The sequence below is a fragment of the Trachypithecus francoisi genome, unplaced genomic scaffold (assembly GCF_009764315.1).
Source record: "Trachypithecus francoisi isolate TF-2019V2 unplaced genomic scaffold, Tfra_2.0 Contig01440, whole genome shotgun sequence".
Taxonomy (NCBI): Eukaryota; Metazoa; Chordata; class Mammalia; order Primates; family Cercopithecidae; genus Trachypithecus; species Trachypithecus francoisi.
Window position 1 is genome coordinate 10856073 of NW_022681431.1, and position 24689 is coordinate 10880761.

At 46.6% G+C, this 24689-nt stretch overlaps 1 protein-coding gene and 1 long non-coding RNA gene across 2 annotated transcripts in view; one reads left to right on the forward strand and one right to left on the reverse strand.

The window, feature by feature from the left end:
* LOXL2 (lysyl oxidase like 2) overlaps positions 1–24689 on the reverse strand; it is a 99858-nt gene that overhangs the window by 61233 nt on the left and 13936 nt on the right. Inside the window, exons 2-3 of the mRNA XM_033228749.1 lie at positions 8162–8599; positions 182–357 (exon numbers count right to left, since the gene is read on the reverse strand). Coding sequence (XP_033084640.1) covers positions 182–357; positions 8162–8516 — 531 coding nt within the window. The 5' untranslated portion in view covers positions 8517–8599. The remainder of the gene's footprint in view (positions 1–181; positions 358–8161; positions 8600–24689) is intronic.
* LOC117093468 lies at positions 6471–18990 on the forward strand. The gene is made up of 3 exons (XR_004441155.1): positions 6471–6574; positions 8179–11538; positions 16578–18990. It is a non-coding gene; the product is annotated as an uncharacterized LOC117093468 (long non-coding RNA).

Below are 24689 nucleotides of genomic sequence, written 5' to 3' on the forward strand. Positions count from 1 at the left end.
TCCCCATGGATGGGGTTCCCTTCTCCAGAAATCCTTCCCTAAACTACCCTTGCATCTAATCCCATTGGGTTAGGTACCCTCCTTCCTGCTCACACACACTTGAAATCAATACACAAAAAGCGAGTTGCATGGAAGAGGAAAAATGTTTGCATGACGGAGACATCAAAAGCACATGACTTGCCTCTATCTGGTTGATCAACGAATTGTCAAATTTGAACCCAGGAATCCTTTTGTCGCTGCACACCACACCAACGTCCTCCGTGTGCTTGCAGTCGGTGACGCCCCAGCCATTGGAGGTGCATGCTGCAAGGGTCACCTCATTGCCAGTACAGTGGAGATTGTCCAACCAGATGGGCCCTGAAGGAGGCAGAGAGGAGAGAAACCAAGAGATGCGTCAATGCAGGTCTGAGTCTTTGAGGGACACCAGTGTCTCACATGGAAAGAGAATTTTTCTCTAATTTTGGCAGCTGTGTGTGGCCATCAATTAATTTTTATTATATTAAGATACTGCATGTAGCTTGAGACCACCTGGATTCCCACACCACGGTAAACAGCTAATGTGATTTGGGGATGTGGTAGATTGAACATGATTAGGATAGAAATTAGATTTAAGCCAGAAGTCACATGGGATAGTGGAAAGAGCAGAGCTTTGGGTACCAAGCCGGGTTTGAGCTCTCGTTCAGCCAGGGTCAAGGGCCCTTTTTCTTATCAGTAAAGTCGGACTACCAATGACACTTCAGCTGCACAGCTGTGTGCAGATTAGAGATACTATGAAGCACGTGCCTAGTTCATTGCTGGCCATAGTTACTAAAAAATAGTGATGATGATGATGTTTTAGTGGCACTGATTATGGCACAAGCCAGTCTCACCTTCTATCTGTAGCAGAGGCTGAACTCTGACCCTTCAGGGAGGAACTAAACTCTCCAGCCACTGAAGGTTTGGGTTTTTTGTTGTTGTGGTGGTTGTTGTTGTGTGAGACAGAGTCTGGCTCTGTCTCTAGGCTGGGGTGCAGTGGGGCGATCTCGGTTCACTGCAACCTCTGCCTCCTGGGTTCTAGTGATTCTCCTGCCTCAACCTCCGAAGTAGCTGGGACTACAGGCGTGCGCCACCACGCCCAGCTTATTTTTTGTATTTTAGTGGAGATGGGGTTTCACCGTGTTGGCCAGGATGGTCTCGATCTCCTGGTCTCATGATCCGCCTGCCTTGGCCTCCCAAAGTGCTGGAATTACAGGCATGAGCCACTGCGCCCGGCCTGGTTTGAGGTTTCTAAGCATTTCACATGTAGTATCTCCTTGGTCTTCCAATACCTAGAGGATGAGGTGGCATGATTATCCCACCACCCCTTGAGCTCAGAAGCCCAGGCCTTGACTTCCTATTCAGCTCCTCTTACTTCTCAACGTTTCCCATCACTGGCTCAGAGACAGCCCAGCCAGACTGGCCCATGGAACCACCTCATTATGTTCTAGAAGGCCACCATGGGACTCTGCTTACCTCCTGGTTTTTTTCTCACTTGCACTAAGTAGAGGATTCAGCGTGCAAAGTCCTAGAGGGTGAACCACAGTGAAGCACTACTTCATACCCTTAGGATGGCTACTATCAAAACAACAGAAAATGGGCCGGGCGCAGTGGCTCACACCTGTAATCCCAGCACTTTGGGAGGCCGAGGCGGGTGGATCACGAGGTCAGGAGATTGAGACCATCCTGGCCAACATGGTGAAACCTTGTCTCTACTAAAACACAAAAAATTAGCCAGGCGTGGTGGCACGTGCCTATAATCCCAGCTACTCAGAAGGCTGAGGCAGGGGAATGGCTTGAGCCTGGGAGACAGAGGTTTCAGTGAGCTGAGATCACAACACTGCACTCCAGTCTGGCAACAGAGCAAGACTCTGTCTCAAAAATCAAAACAACAAAAAGAAACAACAACAACAAAAAAACCAAAAAAACAAAACAAAACAAAAAAACAGAAAATGACAATGCTGGCAAGGGTATGAAACTGGAACCCTTGTGCACTGTCAGTGGGAGTGCAAAATGGTACAGGTGCTATAGAAAACAGTATGACGTTTCCTTAAAAAATTAAAAGTAAAATTACCATATGATCCAGCAAAAGAATTGAAAACGGGGTCTCTAAGAGGTATCTGCACACCTGTGCTCATAACAGCATTATTCACAATAGCCAAGATGTGGAAGCAACCCAGATATCCATCAACAAAATGTGGTCTATCCATACAAGGGAATATTAGCCTTCAAAAGGGAGGAAACTCTGAAACCTGCTGCAATATGGATGATTCATAAAGACATGACGCTAGGTGAAATAAGCCAGTCCCAAAAGACAAATATCATATGGGGTATCTAGAAGAGTCAAATTCATTGAAACAGAAAGTAGAGTGGTGGCTGCCAGGGCCTGGGATGAGAAAGAAATGAGTGTGGTTGTTTAATCGGTACCGAGTTTCAGTTTTGCAAGATGGAAAAGTCTGGAGATGGACGGTGATGATGGCTGCACAACAATGTGAATATGCTTAACACTACTGAACTATACACTTAAAAATGTTTAAGGCTGGGCTGGACACAGTTCACACCTGTAATCTCAACACTTCGGGAGGCCAAGGCGGGAGGATCCTTCAAGCTCAGGAGTTCGAGACCAGCCTGGGCAACATAGCGAGACCTCGTCTCTACTAAAAATCAGAACATTTAGCTGGGCATGGTGGTGCATGCCTGTAGTCCTAGCTATTCAGGAGGCCGAGGTGGGAGAATTGCTTGAGCCCAGAAGGTTGAGGCTGCAGTGAGCTGTGATTGTGCCATTGCACTCCAGCCTGGGTGACAGTGAGACCCTGTCTCCAAAAAAAACCCGAAAAAGTTAAGGTGGTAAATTTTATGTGATGTGCATCTTGCCATAATTTTTAAAAAAATCATAAAGTACTAGAGGGTTTTCAAATAGTGATTTTTATAAGTGCCACTGCAAAAATGAAAGAAAACAAAACTAAACCTCTCATTTTTCTCACAGCTCCTTTTAGGAGTCTAGAGCAGCAGACATAGTCAAACAAGCCTGGGTTCAAGTTCTATGTGCCACACACTGGGACACTGTGTGATGCAGGCAACTGCCTCACCACACCTGCTTCTCATTTCTAAAGCCAAAATAATGATGCCGAGCAAACAGGCTGCCATGGAGACTCAATGAGGTAATGTATGTGCCTGGTACATTTTCAACCTCCCTTTCCCCTTCCTTCTTCCAGTCCGTCAGAAAAACAATACATTCTACTGCTTCTACGATGTAAGAGAAAAGCAAATAAAAACATTCCCATTGGAGAGATTAGGAAACCAAGGAGAGAAACAGAGGGTCTTCAAGGTCGAGAAGGACCCCACGGCCAGTCTCCTGATGTCCAGGCCCTGCTGAAACGTGTCTGTTCTCACGGTTGCTGGTCAGGGCCCAAATGACAGCACCTTGGATCCATTGTGGAGAACAAAGAGCTAATTGAAAACATCTGGGCTGAGGTTTTCCAACTGGCTTCTCAATTTGGCCTGGTTTCCAAGCAGTCAAGCTCCACTGAAACATACACTCCCTAATCGATTGCTGTCTCAACAACAAACCAATGTTTGTCTTGCTAAGTACTAGCAACGGAAAAGACCCTCCACGTTCCAAGCGGAACGTTCTGTCGCAAAGCTGCTGAAGTGACAGAGATGGTGAAAAGCAGTGTCACCCTATTCCATCTGCAGTGAGAGAAACCCCCCTCACTAAGGACCTGGAAGTCCACCAGTGCATCATCAAAGGAACTAAAAACAGCTGCAAACCAGAGACTCTACGGAGCCTGCCCCAAAGAGCTGCTCTCTTACAAATCTTCCATGGACCCCCAATAATTTTCCACGGACCCCTTCCACATATGCTTGGTCAGTTTCTACTTAGATGGTAGATACGTGAATTTGTACTTAGCGCAAGACAGTATCACCATGCATGGTATACTTGTTTGGCCTGATTTCATAACAAAATTTTTTTTTGTTTTTTGAGACAGTGTCTCACTCTGTCGCTCAGGCTGGAGTGCAGTGGTGCAATCATAGCTCACTGCAACCTCCACCTCCCAGGTTTAAGCAATTCTCCCACCTCAGCCTCCCAAGTAGCTGGGACCAAAGGCACATGCCACCATGCCCAGCTAATTTTTGTATTTTTTTGGTAGAGACAGGATTTCACCATGTTGGCCAGGCTGGTCTCGAACTCCTGACCTCAAGTGATCCACCTGCCCCAGCCTCCCAAAGTGCTGGGATTACAGGCATGAGCCACTGCAAAGGGCCCATTTTTTTTTTCCTCTATAGGTTTAGTGCTTATTGATTAGACTACTCTGATTCCAATGCAACCAGCTTCTGGGTCTCCCTGCTGGAAAGCACGGTGGTTCTAGGTACAATCCAGTAGATGCCTCCTCAGAACTGCCAGGAAGGCCGTGTCCTTGGGACACAAGATGAGAGTCAAACTTTGGACACAAGAAAGCCATTCAATCAGAAGCCAAATTTTATCTTACTCTTTCCTTCTAACGCCTCTCCTGATGAAAGAAGAGATAAATATATATAAATATACATATATAAATATACACACTCACACACATACACACACATATATATACAAGTTAACAGATCATTAGGAAGGTAAAAATCATAAATGAAATTCAGTTGGAATGCCAGAGCCCAGGACAATGGAAACTATTCAAGTTAGACTCCATGGGGTCGCAAATGGGTGCAGTGGGTCAAGCTTGTAATCCTAGCACTTTGGGAGGCTAAGGTGGGAAGATCACTTGAGGCCAGGAGTTTGAGATCAGCCTGGCCAACATGGCAAAACCCTGTCTTTACTAAAAATACAATTTAAAAAATCAGCTGGGTCTAGTGGCGCACACCTGTAATCCCAGCTACTGCGGGGGCTGAGATGGGAGGATCACTTGAACTCGGGAGGCGAAGGTTACATTGAGCCTAGATCCCACCACTGCACTCCAGCCGGGGTGATAAAGCAAGACTCTGTCTCAAAGAAAAGGAAAGAAAAAAGTCTGTGGGGTCACAACGTGGTTATCGCTGGCTTCGTTGCTCTGGTCTAAAGAATGAGGGATGTGACTGGGAATAGGCTTAGTCTCCTGATTCTGAAGACAGGTGAAGGAGAGCAACCACCTTAGCTTCAGCTGCTATAACTTGACCAGGGATTGAGAAACAGGACAGCTGCTCCCTCCAGAACTCCCTAAAAGGGCCTGTGGTTTACCTGCGCTCAGAGATGCTTTGGGAGAACAATGTGTGGACAGGCCAGGCTAGAAAACCCAGTTCGTCCCTGGTGCCCTCCCTGGTTTCATTACTCCAGCCTGAACTTCAGAGGAGCTTGAGGGGTCCTGGAGGGGCAGCGTTCTCCACAGTCTGACTGGCACATGAAGCCCCTAACCCCCGCCGGAGCAAGCCCTGGGTGCTGGCCACGTTCTGTGCTCACTATACCAAGAACTGTTTGGCCAACTCTTTTTCCTATTCTGCCAAATCAAAATCAATCAATTAGCTAATATTTACTAAGTGCCCACCATGTACCCAGTGATAAAAGATCTGGACTGATGCTGGTGAAATTCAAATACATTTAGATGTAAAAGGTCTCTCATGTCATAAACCAAGCACCACTTCACGTAAGTAGCTTAACTCGTAAAGCCTTGAACACAAGACGGGGTTTGCTTGGTTTTTTTTTTCTTCCAGGCACCTGTTTCTTCCTGTCCTCTCTTTGATATTATTCCTTTTAAAATGCTTGATGGATTCCATGTCCACAAAGATGGCCTTTCCAGTACTCCTGGTCTCTTCATTGATATACCTCCTCTCTCAGGGACTGTCCTCCATCCTGCTCCAGCCACTGTCCCATGGTCTCTCATTACCAGAGATTGCACCCTTCAATATCCATTTCACCCTTCCTGCTGTGTACCCACACACAGCACAGCTCCCTTCATCTTTTAGAAAACTTCTTGTGTCTCCATCTGAACAGAGACCCGCAATCCAGTGATCACAGCAGCTATGCATAATCCTACAACTTCTCCATGTATTACCATCCTCCTTACCCAGCACAGTCTCCATGGACCATGAGTTTAATCCTTCCCTTTCATATTCCCGCCACTCCTTGGAACTTTTCACTCTTCACCATGCTTGGATGGCAAAGTCCCACCTGGGTAAAAACCTGTCTCCTACTACCCCATGCCTGCTCCTGATAGGGAAAAACCACAACCCCCTTGTCTGACAACAGGTAAGTTTTAAATTGAGGTTGAAATAAAATTGTCACTGGAAAAATACCCAGTCACTGGAAAGCATTTGTTATAAAATAATGAGCGTTGGAAAGCCTGGAATGGAAAACATGAATCTGAGGTTACCCCTGGATCGCTCAGCCAGTCAGATAAACAGAGATGTGGAAGTATCAGACATTTGTTTAAAGAAGACAGGAAGTGGGTTCTAACGCCCAGCATTTGCTAACTTCACTTCCGTGGCTCTCATTGCTGCCAGAAAGCCCAGAGCGAGCTGCAGAGAACATTTGACTCTCTGCTGTCTCCTGATCCAGTTACGCCAACAGGAAATTTTCAATTGCATGGAGGTGAGATGTGTATGAGATGGGACTTCCTTTCTCCTATAATTTCTAGAATAACAGAAAGTTGGAAGGGAGGATAACAGTTATCAATTTCAACGACTCCCAAACCTGTCACTTTACAGGCTTCCAAAAGAGACAAGAGTCCTGGGCTCCAGCCCAGACCTTTTAAACCAGATTTATGGTGGGTTGAGGTCTGTGCTATTCTGTACTTTTAAGCTCCCTTGGGCGATTCTTATGCAGTCAGCATGGCATTAGCGCTTTAGTCCAGGACAGGAGTGTGGGCAGCCCTGTTTTAGTCCAGTAGCCAGACTTGTGCTGAGGTCTGGGCTGCAGCTGAGCCGGGGGGCGGGTATGGGAGCTTCCTTTGCCTGGCTGACCCACAGATGGGAAACTCTTAGCTCCTGGAAAAATGTTTAAAAAGAAACAATGCCCTCCACCCTCGCTCGTCTCTTTCCTATTTGGGAACATGCACCGTCAGGCTTTCAGGAGTTCTTAGAGAGCCCAACTTCCAGATGGGGAAAATGAGGCTGGAGAGGACAAGCGTCTTCCTACAAAGTGTGGTGTCAGAGGTCAGTACAGACTGAGCTCTAGGTTCAGGGCTTCAAACTTGTCCTGCCTCAAAGCTCTTAAAGCAAAGTTTTTGGGATTTTTTTTGTTTGTTTTGAGACGGAGTCTCACTCTGTCACCCAGGCCGGAGTGCAGTGGCGCGACCTCGGCTTACTGCAGCTTCTGCTTCCCTGGTTCAAGCGATTTTTGTGCCTCAGCCTCCCGAGTGGCTGGGACTACAGACACTCGCCACCATGCCCGGCTAATTTTTGTATTTTTAGTAGAGACAAGGTTTCCCCATGTTGACCAGGCTGGTCTCGAACTCCTGACTTCAAATGATCAGCCCGCCTCGGCCTCCCAAAGTGCTGGGATTACAGGCATGAGTCACCGCGCCTGGCCAGCTCTTAAAACAATTTTTAAAAATAAATTAATAAATTTGAACCTCGCAGGGAGGAAAGAATAGGCTAACCAACAGTGAAAAACCCAAAGCATCTCTGTGCCTATCGTGACCAAGCCTGCAATAGCAGGTTAGTGTTAAAACGATGAACTCCACATGCCAGGACAGCGGGAGGCGTCAGGGAACTCAAGCATTTGGGAGCTTTTGTGAGGAAGAGCAAGAGGTTTTCCTAACGGAATGATCTGGAGTAAAGTGCAACTTCCCCTGGGCTGGCACAGCCTCCAGGCAGGGAATATGGGGTGGAGAGAGGAGCACAGGCCGATTTCACCTCATACGTGGGGTCACCAACTGTCCTGGTTTTCCTGAGGTTTTCCCAGGATGTGAGACTTTCTGTGCTAAAGCCAGGAAAGTCCTGGGCAAATCGGTATGGCTGGTCACTTACTGTGCCCCTCCTCAAATGCCCCCCCACCCCTGCCTTACTGCAGGGTGCAGCCTGCCTGTGCTCAGAAGGATGCCAGTCCCTAGATGGGCATCACCAAGAGTTTACACTTTGCAGTGCGTGCAGCCTCCTCTCCCAGGCTGACCTCAGGGAAGGCAGCTCCGGGCCTTGCCAGGGGACAGCACTCAGATCCAAAGCACAGAATGTTTACCTTCCCCCTTGCCGTAGGAGGAGCTGGCAGTCCAGGACTTGGCCTCCACGTAGCCCAGCTCCCGGCAGACGACGTGGGCAGCGTGGATGGAGAAGTCGTCATCACACACGGTGCCCCACTGGCCGTCGTAGTACACCTCCACCCGACCCTCGCTGTGCCTCCTCTTCTGCCCGGCCAGGCGCAGCTGAATCTTGGCCACGTTGGCGGGGGCCTGGGGCTGCTGATACTCGGGAGCCGGCTGCTGGAAGTACTCGGGGTAGTGGGGCCAGCTGTCATACTGTGCCAGGCTCAGGGGGGACAGGAGGGCCAGCACAGCCAGGCAGCTGCAGAGGCGGGAGCACAGAGGCCTCTCCATCCCTGTCTTCGAGCTGATGATCCCACGAGGGGGCCCTGAGCAGCCAGGAGGGACAGGCGGGGTACGGAAGCAGCAGGAGCTTTCTGGAAGACAGGAGAGATGTGTTAGGATGAGAATGTGGGGCTATGGAGACCTACAAGGAGAATGAGAGATTTCACACCCCTTGGCTTAATACAGAAAGCTCATCCATTCTCGACGCCAATCCAGCCCCACTCCTACCTGACGTTTCCACCACGCAGGGCTAGGAGGTCCCACCTCCTCTACCCACCGTCTTCCCCATCTCTCTGGAATGCTTTTTCCAGTAGAGTTCCTGGCAGGGAACAGAGCACACTCCAACTTAATTTGAGGAGAGTTTTTTAATACTATGGACATGCAGGCAGAGTTCTGCGGAACTAACAAAGGCTGGTGTCACACCCTAGGGCTGGCAACTCAGGGGGGCTGTGACCACCCTAGGCTTGAAGGGAGCCTGGGGGGTGAGAACTGGAGAGTGGCAGAGGGAGCAGTCTCTTAGGAGCCTTCACTGGAGAGTCTCAGAGCCAACCCACAGCAACGGTGGGGACGCAGGAGGGAGAATAAATACCTGACTCCCTTTCCTCCCATCTTTGAATCTTTCTGGTCGCCTCCTATTAGGCAAACCCAGACCCCTCCAACTAAAAGCCAGTGGCAAGGGAGCTGAGCCCACTGGGGGAGCCTGCATGGGCTGGTCTCCTAGAACATGGGGGCCGGTCGAGAAGGAGCGGGTTTGAAGGGGCGAGGGCAAGAGATTCAACACACCCACCCTCCATTAAATGAATGGCACCCCAAAACACTACAGGAGCATTTGCTAGATGAATTCTAATGTTCCCGTCAGCTTTGAGGGCTGCAATGCTAAATGAGTTTTAAAATCCTCAAGGTCATGGTCATCGTATCTGGTGGAGCCTTCCTCTAAGAATTCCTGAGTGAAATCATGTAGCAAGAAGACCTCGTGTATCTTGGTCCTCTCGTAATTCAGAGAAAAAAGGGGACTATTTTAAAAGGACCGCACGTGTGTCTCAGAGAAAGATGCAGGGCCCTAAAACAGGATGAGCAGGTGGAAACTTAGGTGGGGGCTTAAGGTACTTTATTTTAACCCTATGCAGAGGAGTAGGCTAATCATATTCTTCCGGTCATGGCACACTACCTTTGAGGAAGGTCTGGATAACTTTTCTGTAGTCAGAGCTGTCCAGAGCTGCCCATGGAGAGATGATCTGCCTTGGAGAGAGGCAGTTCCATGTCTGTTGGGTGACCAGCAGCACCCAGTGCCCCAAAGAGGAGGCTAGGGTGGAGATGTTGGAGTTTGGGGGACAGTCAGAACTGAGGATTTTGGAGAGTTTTCTGATGTTGCCAGAGAGCCAGCCATCCTCATCCTGCGACTAATAAACAAGGCCAGAAAGTGATGGAGGGTTCCTGTGATAGCTCCTGACCAATTGACCAATGCACAGCCTGACCCGCTAGTGGTGTGACTCTGAAGGGAATCAGGGTCCTGGTCACGCACCATTCCCATCAAAGCACATCTGCATCCTCAAGCTTACCTATGTCTCACAAGAACCTTGGGGAGTTTAGAAGAGGCAGGTACTATCAGGATTCGTATTTTACAACAAAATCAAGAACCAGAGAGGATTAGAGATTTTACCAGAGTTGCACAGTTAGTGCAAGCAAAGCCAGAGTGGGTCACTCCCAATCTGCCATCCCATATAAAAAGTCCTGGTTCAGCTTGGATACAAAAGCCTTTACGTGTGGCACGCGCCTACCTTCCCTGCTTCAGTTCCCACAATGGTGTCTCCCTTCCCTCACCCCAGCCCTGCCCATGGCACATGTCCCATCATATCAGCCTGTACCAGCTTCAGCTTCTGTCACCTAGAACAATGTGCCTCCATCCCCTCTCCTCCAAATGGCACATGGTGCAATCCTTCCTGTTCTTCACGGAGACCTTCCCAGGTCCTCCTATCAGATTGAATGTCTCTCTGCTTCCCTTTGACATCACATTTTGCTTGTGCTTTACACTGTTGTCATGTCTGGCTCTGCCACCGGACCCTCAGGCCCAAGGGACAGAAACCACCTCTTTGTCATTTCTTCTCAGCAACGCATCTGCCTCTGGATGTGTCAGGCTACCTTCTAGTAGATAAAGCTTCCTGCCAAGAACAAGTAGAAAAGGAAGGTAAAATACTAAAACATATGTTTGAAGACATGAGAAAGTTACCGAGGCAGCAAGGCCTGAAGGCGACAAGAATCCAGAGAGATGGGAAGGGCATTGAGGTGAGGCTCACATTTGCCTCTGTGTTTCCCCAGAAGACACTCTCCAATTCCACGGCAGTGATCAACAGGCTGAGAAGCTAAGCAAAGCTGCAGGCAGCCTCCAGGGACTGGGGAGACTGGGAGTTCAGAACCTGCCAAGGACAAAGGGACCTGTTAAACAGCCCCAGGCTCTCAGATGCATTCCTGAAGAGCTACACTCTAGCAGCCAGGGAATAGGAAGGTCTGACATTCCCATAAATGGAATACCAAAGAAGAGGAGAGAAAGGATATGCAGAGGAAATAACGGAAGAAATAATGGCCTAGAATTTTCCAGAATGACAAAAGACATCAAGCCCATACAGTGTAGTTTACAAGGAAAACCACATCTGGGCACATCGAAATCCAACTGCAGAGAAGACAAGACAGAAAGAAAAATCTTAAATACAGTCAGGGTAGAAAAGCTGAGTTACCTTAGAAAAAGCAGCAGAAAGACTAACAGCTGGTCCCTCAACACAAATAAGGAGACAAGATGTTAACAGCACAACATTTTCAAAGGGCGGAAAAAAATGTCTGCCTAGAATCTGTGCCCAGTGAAGAGAATGAAGGTAAAATAAGGACATACCAGATAAACAAAAGAGGAGCGAGTCTGTCACCAGAATATCCACAAGACGGAAATGCTACAGGGAATTCTTTAGGCTAAAGGAAAAATCATCCCAGATGTCAGTATGGAGGCGTAGGAAGGAATGAAGAGTATGAAGTGGGAAACGATGTAGGTAAATCTCAGTAAAGTTCGAGTGTGTAAAACAGGAAAAATGTCCTGTGTGGGGTTTAAAATATATGTATGATTAAAATGTATGGCAACCATAGCACAAAAGGCAGGAGGGCATTAAATGGAGCTCAAGTGGTTTGAGGTTCTTGTGTTGTCTGGGAAGTGGTAAAAGTACTATTGTCTATTAGATTTTTAGGAAGTCTAAAAGATGCATGCTGTAATCTTTATAGGAATCATTGCAAGAACTACTAAAAGTAGAACTAACAGGTTAATAAGGGGGGGATGGTAGCATTAAAAAATACTTGATTAATCCAAAATTGAAGCCATAACACAGACAAAAAGTAACATGAAACAATTCTTACAAATAGAAAAAATATTAGATGGTGGATTTAAACTCCAATATATCAGTAATTACATTAGATAAAATAAATACTCCAATCAAAAGACAAGTATCATCAGAATGAATATAACAAAACAATTGAGCTTTATATTTCTTTCTTTTTCTTTTTTTTTTTTTTGAGACGGAGTCTTGCTCTGTTGCCCAGGCTGGAGTGTGCAGTGGCGCCATCTTGGCTCACTGCAACCTCTGCCTCCTGGGTTCAAGCAATTCTCCCGCCTTAGCCCCCTGAGTAGCTGGGATTACAGGCATGCACCACCACGCCTGGCTAATTTTTGTATTTTGAGTAGAGATGGGATTTCACCATGTCGGCCAGGCTGGTCTCGAACTCCTGACCTCAAGTGATCCACCCACCCGCCTCGGCCTCCCAAAATGTTGGGATTACAGGTGTGAGCCACCACACCCAGCCCAATTCAGCTTTATATTTCTCAGAAGAGACAAAGAGGCTTAATGTAAAAGGATGGAAACAGATATACCATGCATACATTAACCAGAGGGAAACTGGTACAAAGTCAGATAAAGTTGACCTTAAGAAACATTACCAGAGACAAAAAGGGACAGTTTAGTCATGAAAGTCAATCCACCAGGATAATCTAACTCTTCTAAATGTGTATGCATAGTTTCAATATATACAAAAGAAATATTGATGGAACTAAAAGGAAAAAATAGACAAATTCATAATCATAGTGTGAGATTTTTACATACCTCTGTCAGTAACGGATAGAAGAAAGACACAGAAAAATCCTGGTGCTGAAGATGTGAATGACATAATTAACAAACTTAACCTAATTCATACGTTTCTATAAACTGTACTGAGCAACTGCAGAAGGCAGCTATGCTCCAGGGACACATGGAAGATACAATGATACAAACATATTAAGATATTAAGATATAATGATATTATGCAGAATATGTTGTTTAACTACAGCAGAATTCAGCTATAAACCATTAATAAAAGAACAAGTAGAAAATCCCCAAATATCTGAGAATGTTGGATGAGGAAATCTATTATCATGCATCTCTTCCAGCTCACAGTACTAAATTGATTTATTCATTCAACAAGCATTCATTGAGCTCCTACTAAACCTGAGACCCTGCTGGGAGTACAGGTCTCCTTTTCCATGGCGCTGACTGCCTAGCTGGAGTTCACCTACAAGGTATCAATGATCGTTCATGGACTGAACTACCTGAGCCAGGGGGTGCCTAACTTTGAATTCAGGAAGGTTTTCCTCTTCTACATTGCCTTTTTTTTTTTTTTTTTTTGAGACGGAGTCTCACTCTGTGGCCCAGGCTGGAATGCAGTGGCCAGATCTCGGCTCACTGCAAGCTCCGCCTCCCGGGTTCACGCCATTCTTATGCCTCAGCCTCCCGAGCAGCTGGGACTACAGGTGCCTGCCACCACGCCCGGCTAGTTTTTTTGTATTTTTTAGTAAAGACGGGGTTTCACTGTGTTAGCCAGGATGGTCTCGATCTCCTGACCTCGTGATCCGCCCGTCTTTGCCTCCTAAAGTGCCGGGATTACAGGCTTGAGGCACCGCACCCGGTCTTTTTTTTTTTTTTTTTTTGAGACTGGGTCTTGCTATGTCACCCAGGCTGGAGTGCAGTGGTGCGATCAAAGCTCACCACAGCCTCAACCTCTTGAGTCCAAGAGATCCTCCTACTCAGCTGCTCAGTTTCCCGTGTAACTGGAACCACAAGCATGCGTCACCATGCCTAGCTAGGTTTTGGGGTTGCTTTTTAATTTTTAAATGTATCCTCATCTTGTGGAAATTAAAGACAGAAAGCCAATGAATTGCCAAAGGTCACACAGAGTGCTTGGCAAGCAGCTAACATTATAAAGCACCCCCACGTGCAGGCACTGTTCTCAACGCTCCAGTGTTTTAATTCACTTGATGTGGTAGGCACCGTTATTATCCTTGGGAGGAAACTGAGGCACAGAGAAGTTTGGTAACTTGCCTAAGGTTGCGCTGACGGTAAGTGCAAGCCAGGATCTGAAGGCGGTGGCAGGCTGACCTGGGCTCTGTCCCTCACCGCAAAGCTCTATTGCCCCCAGCCTGTCTATCGCCCTCCCCTGACCTTCCCACCCCATCCCCCAAAGGCTTCAGAGACATCCAGATCCTCTAATCCTATCCCAGAAAGAAATGAAAAAAAATGTGGTCTTGCAACACTTTAAAAGACATACTAGGCCAGGCGTGGTGGCTCACGCCTGTCATCCCAGCACTTTGGGAGGCCAAGGCAGGCAGATCACGAGGTCAAGAGATCGAGACCATCCTGGCCAGCATGGTGAAACTCCGTCTCTACTAAAAATACAAAAATTAGCTGGGCGTGGTGGTGCGTGCCTGTAGTCCCAGCTACTCAGGAGGCTGAGGCAGGAGAATTGCTTGAACCTGGGAGGCAGAGGTTGCAGTGAGGAGAGATCACGCCACTGCACTCCAGCCTGGTGACAGAGTGAGACTCCGTCTCAGAAAAAAAAAGACATCTTCATCTCTGGATTTGTATATCTGTAAACTGCTCTACCCATTTTCCTGGATTCTCTAATCTGTGGGAATGCTTTAGTGTTCAACTCCTAAATCTTTTCCAGAACAGTGCTCCTGAATTTTTTGCCTCTTTGGTTGGGCCTTCGCCTACTCCCTCCTCTGGGGGATTGTAACATATTAAACCCAGCTGCTTTCCTCTTCTTTTAAAAATTACTCTTAAGGTTTTTTTGTTGTTGTTCTTTATAGTGAAAGTTACACAAGCTGGTGAAAAAAATATGGAAAATGCAAACAAGTAAAAGGAAGAAAATAAGGGCTGGGCATGGTGGTTCACACCTGTAATCCCAGCACTTTGGGAGGCCAAGACGGCCGGATCACTTGAGGTCAGGAGTTAAAGACCAGCCTGGGAAACATGGCGAAACCCTGTCTCTACTGAAAATACAAAAAATTATCTGGGTGCCTGTAATCCCAGCTACTCGGGAGGCTGAGGCAGAAGAATTGCTTGAACCTGGGAGGCGGAGGTTGCAGTGAGCTGAGATTGTGATACTGTACTCCAGAGAGAGACTCCGTCTCAAAAAAATAAAATAAAATAAAAGTAAGAAAATAACTTGTAATACCACTGGGGGGCGAGTAACCATGATCAAAACTGTGTTGTAAACCTCTCCAGTTTTTTTGTACACATTTCCTTTTAAAAATTGGAATCATTTTCTACACACTGCTTTGTAAACTGCTTTTCACACTGAACAGCATATTGCAAACATTATGCGTTATGGAATATTCTTTCCTAAGATTTGTATAACATAGTATTCAATCTTATGGATACAGAATAATCAAGTTTCTAATTTTTTTTACTGCTGTAAACGTTGTTGTAGCTGAAACTTGGCACAATCTGGGATAAATTCCTAAGAGTGAAATTGCTGGGCCCAAGGGTTTGTACAAAAGCAACACTTTTGCAAAACTGTATGAACTGCCTTCCAGAAAGACTGTGCCAATGGAAACCTCCGCCAGCAGTATGTAGGTTTCCCCCAAACCTCAAAAACTCTGGCTATGACCATGTTTGCAAACTTTCCTCCATCTGATAAGCAAAAGAGGGTATTCTGTTTTAACAAGCATTCTTTTTATTACTAAAGAGGCAGAGCTTTTTCTCTTATTGGCTACCTGTATTTCTTTTTTGGAGATTACACTTCCTCCCTTATATCCGTTTTCCTATTGAGCTTTTCCCTTGTTGCTTTGTAAGATTCATTTTGTCACACTGGTATCCTTCCAACCTCAGGGAGGAAACATTGCCAGCCCTTCTGGGTGACCACGCTGCCTCCTGCAGATCAGGATGGGAACAGCGAGGCCATGCCAGGTTCCATGGGCGCCAATGTCGCCCCGTCTCTCTGCTTACATTGCTCACACAGAAGTGGCTGTTACAGATGAACGGGCACCTGACGGGGCCCCCAAGCCTAACACAGTGCCTGGTGCATGTTAGCTGCTTAATTAAGATGGGTTGGATAATAACAGGGGATGCATGGCTCGGAGAAGACCCCTCATTCCTGGGAAAGACAGGGGAGGGGACCAGGCAAACCACAGCTTTGCTGATGGTGCTGGAGAGAGCCACAATGTCATTTATAAACAACTGAGAGCTCACAAAGGAGCTGGAATGAGCACAGGCAGAAGTTCTGAGATTATAGAGATTATAGTTAGGTTGGCATAATGAGAGGGCTCCATTACACCCAGAAAACCAGGCCCCCTTTTTCAGTTTTTATCTCTGTGATGTAGACATATTCTGACCTGTGATAAAATGCAATCAGCACCCGGGCGCGGCGGCTCACGCATGTAATCCCAGCACTTTGGGAGGCTGAAGTGGGCAGATCACAAGGTCAGGAGTTCGAGACCAGCCTGACCAACATGGTGAAACCCCATCTCTACTAAAAATAAAAAATAACTGGGCATCATGGCACGCGGCTGTAATCCCAGCTACTTGGGAGGCTGAGGCAGAAGAATCGCTTGAACCCAGGAGGCGGAGCTTGCAGTCAGTCGAGATCATGCCACTGTACTCCAGCCTGGGGGACAGAGCAAGTCTCTGTCTCAAAAAAAAAAAAAAAAAAAAAATGCAGTCAGCAAATCAACACAGTGGCAGATCAGAGGAAAAACTTTCTGACTTTATCCTCACTTTTTCCTAGGAGGTGGGAGCCCTGTCCTGAGACTTATAGAACCACTGAAGTCCTGAAAGTCCTAGGTGAAGACGACTATTATTACGGGCTGAATTGTGTGTCTTTCTGTCCTGCTCTGGTCAGTCTGTCTAGGACCTGAATCCCTCCCTGTCGAAACCCTGCTCCAACATCACTGGTCGTCATTCTGCTGCTAGAACTCCATAATGCTTCCTGCCTGGATCTCTCAAGACTGCCTGAAGATGCTCTTGTCTGGGGTGGACCATTCTCTCTACCTGCTGTGTCTGTTGGAGGCGACTACATCTGATTATTACGGCTGAACCTGCCCCAAATGCCTGCTCCCACCCTCAATTCCATGTGTGTTTACTCTGGACCCTGACTTATCCAGGGATGCTCTACCCACACCCAACTGCTCTGACCTGGTGGTCATCTGGTACCTGACATGCCTCTCTGTAGTGGTTTTAAACAAATTGACCCTATGACCCTAGGTCAAAGCGCACGTAGAGCGGGACCTCTGGCCTTCCTGTCTTTGATAGTGTGGGCCCCTCCTGCCTCTCTGCAACCCTCCTCCTGGAATTTACTGGCACCACTGCTTCCATAGAGAGGTGATGTTGGATGTCTTGGAATCAGAAAACGGTGTCTGAATCCTGCCTTCCCCCACTTCCTAGCTATATTAAGAGCCTCAATTTCTTCTTCCAAATATAGAAGTTACCTTCCTTATGTGTATGTGTGTGCGTGTGTGTGTGTGTGTGTGTGTGTGTGATGGTTAAATGAAATAATGTGAAGATCCATAGCACACAGCATCGAATCAGTCATGTTGATTTTCTTCTTTCCTTCCTTTGAATCTAGAACCTCTGATTGTGGGGCTCTGTGCTTCATACTTAGTAAATATTGACCGAGTGAATAAATATAAATTTCTATTCCAATATTCACAACCTATCAATAATACCTTTCCCTCTGACCTAATTACATTGGAATGCAAGCTGACAAATTCATTCCTTGTCATTTTTCATATTAAGACATTTAAGTCTTAAGGAATAGATTAGTTATTTCTATGAAGGCACTTTTACATTTTTAACAAGAAACTCCTAGATGTGAACTTCTAGATATGAATTTTACCTATTGTGCAAGGCTGGAAGTAAGAATATTAGGATTTTTCCTGAGTAGTTGGACCTGACCCGTGCCCTTCAAAACAGCTCACCTATATGCCTGTCTGCCTCTGAAATTCACTTGTGTAGTAAAGGCAGTAGGCAAATGTTGAGGTAATTTATGGGATACAAAGATCTGGGATCAGAAAATCTCACCCTAGCAGATAATCAAGGTTTATGTCTAGACAGGAATTATGGGTTATAAGGTTGGACCAAGGAGGGGCAGAGCAAGGCACAATCCCAGCCCAGCACAGCTGACTTCCAAGGCAATGCACCAGCTCAGCTGCACACACCTGCTTGCCCTGAAGGAAATGAGTCTCTAAACACATGCTGGACATAGGTGCTCCAAAGGGGCTGTCAAGACCTGAGGCAGTGAGTGCTGCTGACACAGAGGGGAGAACAGGCTACCTGCAGTTACTTCTACAGAACCAACAGGGAACGGCAATTCCTCAAGTCTCACCTCCTCCAAGAAATCCACTCAGCTTACTTCCAACAATACCTGCAGCTGGCTCAGGAGGCTCGAGGGGTTGGACAGACTTCATTCCCTATCTGAGTCCATTTCCAAATAGATGTCTCAGAAAGGCAGAAGGAAGGAGTAACTTAAAAGGCTTCAGTGGCCGGGCGCAGTGGTTCACGCCTGTAATCTCAGCACTTTGGAAGGCCAAGGCGGGCGCATCACCTGAAGTCAGGAGTTTGAGACAAGCCTGGCCAACGTGGTGAAACCCCATCGCTACTAAAAATACAAAAATTAGCCAGGCATGGTGGCAGATGCCTGTAATCCCAGCTACTTGGAAGGCTGAGGCAGGAGAATCGCTTGAACCCAGGAGGTGGAGGTTGCAGTGAGACAAGATCACACCGTTGTACTCCAGCCTGGGCAACAAGAGCAAAACTCCATCTAAAGGAAAAAAAGAAAAAAGGCTCCAGCTTTCCCACCTTTCAGCATGGACAGTGAATTAGAAGGTGCAAAGAGGCAATTTGCAGTAACCTTTGGGGGTCTGATAATTTTCTCGTGCAAAGACTGGAGGGAACAATTCTACAGCAGTTTCCCTCAGCTATGGATATAAAGACTTTCCTACTCTCTGCCTGTTTTATGTATTTATTTACCACTCCCTGGGCCCCCTGTCCTGTTTGAAGAGGATCACTTCTACTTTTATACAGCAACCTGGACACCACATGGGCTGGTGTTGAAGGTGGGCTTCTGTGAAAGAGAATGTTGGATTTCTTTTTTTGAGACAAAGCTTTTCACTCCTGTTGCCCAGGCTGGAGTGCGGTGGTGTGATCTCAGCCCACTGCAACCTCTGCCTCCCAGGTTCAAGCAATTCTCCTGCCTCAGCCTCCCAAGTAGCTGGGATTACAGGCACACACCACCACACCACGCTAATTTTTTTTTCCTTCTTTCTTTTTTGTATTTTCAGTAGAGAAGGGGTTTCGCCATGTTGGCCAGGCTGGTCTTGAACTCTTGACCTTAAGTGATCTGTCCGGCTCAGCCTCCCAAAGTGCTGGGATTACAGGCATGAGCCACCGCACCCAGTCAAAATTGGATGTTTAAAAGTAAAACAGAACCTATATTTATTAATTACTAATCAGTATCAATCTGTTTTTGATCAGTAACAATCAGCATGTGAAAAGTGCTAAGACAGGCATTCACTCATTTCATCCTCTTGTCTGGATAAGCACTGCCCAATAAAAATGTAATGCGAGCTACATATGAAATTTTAAATTCTCTAGTAGCCACATTCCAAAAGTAGAATGAGACAGATGAAATTAATGTTAAAGATATATTTTATTTGATGCAATATATCCCAAATATTATCATTTCGATATGGAATCAATACAAAAATTATTAATGAGATGTTTTGCATTCTTTTTTCTTTTTGTACTAAGTCTTTGCAATCCAGCATGTACTTTGTGTTTGTTATGCATCTCAGTTCCAACTAGCGCATTGCAAGTGTTTGGTGGCCCCATATCGTGGTGGCTGCCATACTGTACAACACAGCTTTGGACAACCCCCTGAGCAAGGTATTATCAGCATCCCTATTTTCCTAAGGAAAAACCGAGGGACAGAAAGGCTACATGATTTTCCTATAGTCACACTGCTAAAAAGTGATCAAGCTGGACTTTGTAACCAGGCCAGCCAGATACCAGAGCAGACGCCCTTATTCACTAATTGTTGAGGTCAGGAGTTCGAGACCAGCCTGGCCAACGTGGTGAAATCCTGTCTCTACTAAAAAATACAAAAATTAGCCAGGCGTGGTGGCACACACCTGTAATCCCAGCTGCTCAGGAGGCTGAGGCAGGAGACTCGCTTGAACCCTGGAGGTGGAGGTTACAGTGAGCTGAACTCATGCCACTGCACTCCAGCCTGGGCAACAGAGCAAGACTCCCTCTCCAAAAAAAAAAAAGAAAGAAGGAAAACAAAATATAAGTGCTCTGTATCTCTTACAATGTCTTAGAATAAACAAATATATAAGTTCTCCATCTACCCTTCCAGACATTTGAGGACATCTGTACTAACGGCAGACACATTTCTCTTCTCCATACCTATTAGTCCTTGCTCAGAGATCTTAATTTCACAAAAGAAATAAAAAAAGCCTGGTGGAGATATCACAGTGGGGAGAGTTTTTAGAAAACAGGCAGGTCTATTCTCAGCATTCACCTTGGAAGACCTCCAAAGGTGTCTCAACATGGACAGTCTAAGAAGCATCTGCTCCAGTGAAGCCACCTCCGTCCACATTGTGGAAATTCCAGGACCCTCCTCTACCCTGAACGCAAGCAGAGAGCATCTGCCAAGTGGGTCAGCAGAACATGGGAGACTCAGGCCAAGGATTTCTGTAGCTCCCACCACACACTCCAAAGAGATGCGGCTTTCACAGGCACACAAGCGTCCACAAGGGGAAGGCCTCCCAAGGTGCTGGGATCGCAGGCATAAGCCAAGGTGGGAGGCCCACCTTGGAGAGTATCCTGTTCAAACCTCGTTTGAGTGAGGTCTGGGAGCTGCTGTGGCAGACGGCCTTAATTATTCACACAGTTGAGCCCAGGAGTGGGTCATAATTAGAGGGACAAGGCAAGGTGCCGAAGGACTGAAGTCTCTGACTGACACAAATAAAAGCCAGAGACCACGGGGAAAAGTTGGTTGTGCCTGGCTCTTCAGAAAGGGAAAATTATCCCCCTAATACGGTCTCACTGGGTTCTTGACTGCACGGCTGAGAACACTCTTACATTCAATACAATCCATTCAAGGCTACAACATTTGCACAGCTGATTCTAGTATAAGCTTTGCCAACAAGAGGCACTGTGTCCTTGGGGGGTATCAGAGAGAGCGATCAGGAAATAATTCCTTCACGTCACAGGGACTCGGGGACCAAGGTATTCCTTATAAACATCAGCTGGATCAGCTTACCTTCCCCAGGGTCTCGGGCACCTCCCAATGCAGGGGCTCACTCAGACAGCACACAGCACACCCTTCCAGGAAGAACAGGCGGGATGCTCTGCCCCCTCTTTACTGAACATAAGCGGCATTGACTAGTGGCTTATACACGCAGAAATTGGTTCAAATCTTATTTCTTCGCTTATTAGCTCTGTGACCTAGGCCCACTTAGATTTTTCTAAGTCTCAGGATTTCATCTACCAAATGGAAACAACATGTAGTTAAAAACAACTTTTCTGGCTGGGTGCGGTGGCTCACGCCTGTAATCCCAGCACTCTGGGAGGCTGAGGTAGGTGGATCACTGGAGGTCAGGAGTTCGAGATCAGCCTGGCCAACATGGTGAAACCTCGTCTTTACCAAAAATACAAAAATTAGCCAGTCGTAGTGGTGGGCACCTGTAATCCCAGCTACATGGGAGGCTAAGGCAGGAGAATTACTTGAACCTGGAAGGTGGAGATTGTAGTGAGCCGAGATCACGCCATCTCACTGCAGCCTGGGCAATAAGAATGAGACTCCGTCTCAAAAAAAAAAACTTTTATAAGGAAAAATATGAAACATCTTTTCAAGCCTGCTGTAAAAATCTTAAGTTCCTGTCCCATAGTAAGTTGTCAATAAAAACAGCAGCTAATATATCTTGGTTCAAACAGGTGCTGCCTGCTAGATTCTGGTCAGGTTATTCAAGCACCAACTACAGTTTTGAGTGATACTAAGCTGCATAATGCAGTTGTTTATATTTAATTTTGATCTTCAGCTTCCCCGAGTGTTATCTGGGGAACTGTGAGCTGCCAAGGCTGAGCCTACGTAGTTCCTTCTGGATCCAGCTCCTTGCAACAACTTAAAAACTAGAAATGGGCTGGGTGCTCATGCCTGTAATCCTGGCACTTTGGGAGGCCAAGGCGGGATGATTGCTTCAGCTCAGGGGTTTGAGACCAGCTTGAGCAACACAGGGAGATCCTGTCTCTACAGAAAAATTTTTTTTAATTGGCTGGGCATGGTGGCAAATGCCTCTAGTTCCAGCTACTTGGGAGGCTGAGGCAAGACGATCACCTGAGCCCAGGAGGTCGAGGCTGCAGTGAGCAGTGATTGTGCCACCGCACTCTAGTTCAGCCTGGGCGACAGAGCTGAGACTTGTCTCCAAGAAAAACAAAAACAAAGAAACAAAAAAAAATACACACATACACACACAAAAAACTAGAAATGTACATTTACTCCAAAGAATATACAGTATTAGCAAAAAGCTTAATTATCTAAATTAAAAGGTGTCTTCTCATATACTGTATACATTAGGTATGTGCAAAATTGTGCCATGTCTGCAAATAAGGCTTTTAAGCAGGAGGGTAGGGGAAAAAAAGACTTTTAAGCAGGGCTTATATCAACCAGTGCTTGCGGATCTTGCTGAGAGCTGGGGAAGGGGGCTGGGTTGGAGGGAGAGAAAGAGGTTCTAAACCTAGATCTTACTCAAGGTTCTGAGTTGGTCATGAGCAGTACTGTTACAATTGTCCAACAAGCATCATTCACTGGAAGACATCATTAGCCCTTGAAGCACCTGTCACCCTAAGAACTTTCCAGTACACTCCAGAATCCCTGATTTTTCTCATCCCAGTAGTAGTATTGTCCTGATAATGGATGAGCGTTTGAAAATCCTTCATGAAGCCTCACTTAATTTTGACCCAGCAGAGCTAACAGAGGAAAAGAAGAAAATGTAAAACTGGCCTTTCCAGGGTCTTTTTCTTAGACTACCACCTTGATAGCTGAGTCAGTCTGCCTAGGAAGGAATGTGAAAGGCCTACTCCAAAAAATGCTCCAGTATCAAGATTTTCCTTGAAGCTACTCAAGTTTTTTTCTTCCTCCAAAAGCAATCCCTTTTGAATCATTTCATCATCCACCTAAAAAGGCATTCTGTGTTATAGAATTCACCTGTTTAATGGTACCTTCTGGAAAATCCAGTGACAACTGGCTTCCTAGTTCATTCTTAAACACAGGAGAAACCCAGAACATGGCCTCTGATCAGTGACACTTGACCTTGTGGCACGCAGTCGAATAACGCCCCATGTGACCAACTGATTCCTAGTCAATAGCAACAATTGTTTTTATTGCCAATAGCAGTAACAATTCCTAGTCATGCACAGATAAAGGAAAACACATTGTAAAAATTATACACTGTGTTTGGACATCATGCTTTTAGATTTTCAAGTGCCCTGACACAACCTGATCCTGATGTGATGCTCATTAACTGCCTCCTTCCTTAATATAAGTATGTGGGACATAGGACTCTCGCAAAGCAGGCTTCAATGGGACCCTACTTTGCTTGCCTGGCCTCCAGCAGGCCCCCAGTAAATAGGGAAGTGATTCATTCCTCCCAGCACTGGCTCCACATCTTGTGCCCTGGAGCTCCCAGCAACAGTCCTGCCTGCCCCGATTTGAAGCATCTCATAAACAACCTGGCAGTTCTCAGCCAGGAACAGTGCCCTACCCTGCCAAGGGCACTTGCTTGCAACAGCGTGGCCCAGAGCTCGGCTGAATTCTTCCCTCCAGACAGAATGTTCCGCTTGACATTTCTGCCAGATGCCTGCATTCACATTTGGGATCAGGGGCTAGGGTGGGGTCTCTCTCCGCCATCGGACCCTCCCTGCCTGGGATTCCTGCTTGGACCAACAGGAGAGATGAATGGTCCTCATTCATGACCCAGAGCATACTGTGGAGTGGCGATCCCAGCTGTGGTCTGGGGCTGCTTCTGGTCCCATGGGGAACACATTCCTTTGTGGAAAGAGGCTGTCTTGGCTGAAAGGGGTTTGCTCAGAGAATGAGGGAAGTGGCTCAGGAGCCAGAGGACTCTTTAGAACCACCTTAGACAAGAATGCAGACTTTAACATCAGGCTTGGTTTGGGCTGTCTGGTCCACTTGGCCCTTGGCCAAAGATTCTACTTCAGTCTCCTCCATTTCTGACCACAAAGTGGGAATGTTCAGGGCACAGTGAGATGGCGAGAAGGTAAGCATACAAAACTGCATTTTTTTCCCCAGCCTCCAAAAAGAGGTCTTTGTTGGCATAATTTGTTGTGACCAATGGGAGCTCCCTTCAGCCCACCTCTGGCTCTGCATGGAATCTCATTCTGACCAGGCTGTTTCCTGGGAAGGCTGAAGGTACAGTTTCAAAGACTTTAAAATGTGCCTACCAGAGACTCTCAGATTGGATTAGAGTGCAAAAGCCAAATACATAGTGTCTATAAGACACATCTCTTCTCTGCAGCTCATAAAGAAGGGGCAGGGAAAATCCCAAATTGGTGATTTTGCTAAAGGCAATTCAGAAGTGATTGAGACAAGCATGTCTTCTTAGTCCGTTTTCACACTACTGATAAAGACATACCTGAGACGGGGTAATTTATAAAGAAAAAGAGGTTTAATGGACTCACAGTTCCACGAGGCTGGGGAGGCCTCGCAATCATGGTGGAAGGTGAAAGGCATGTCTTACATGGCGGCAGACATGAGAGAATATGAGAGCCAAGCAAAAGGGGTTTCTCCTTATAAAACCATCAGCTCTTGTAAGACTTA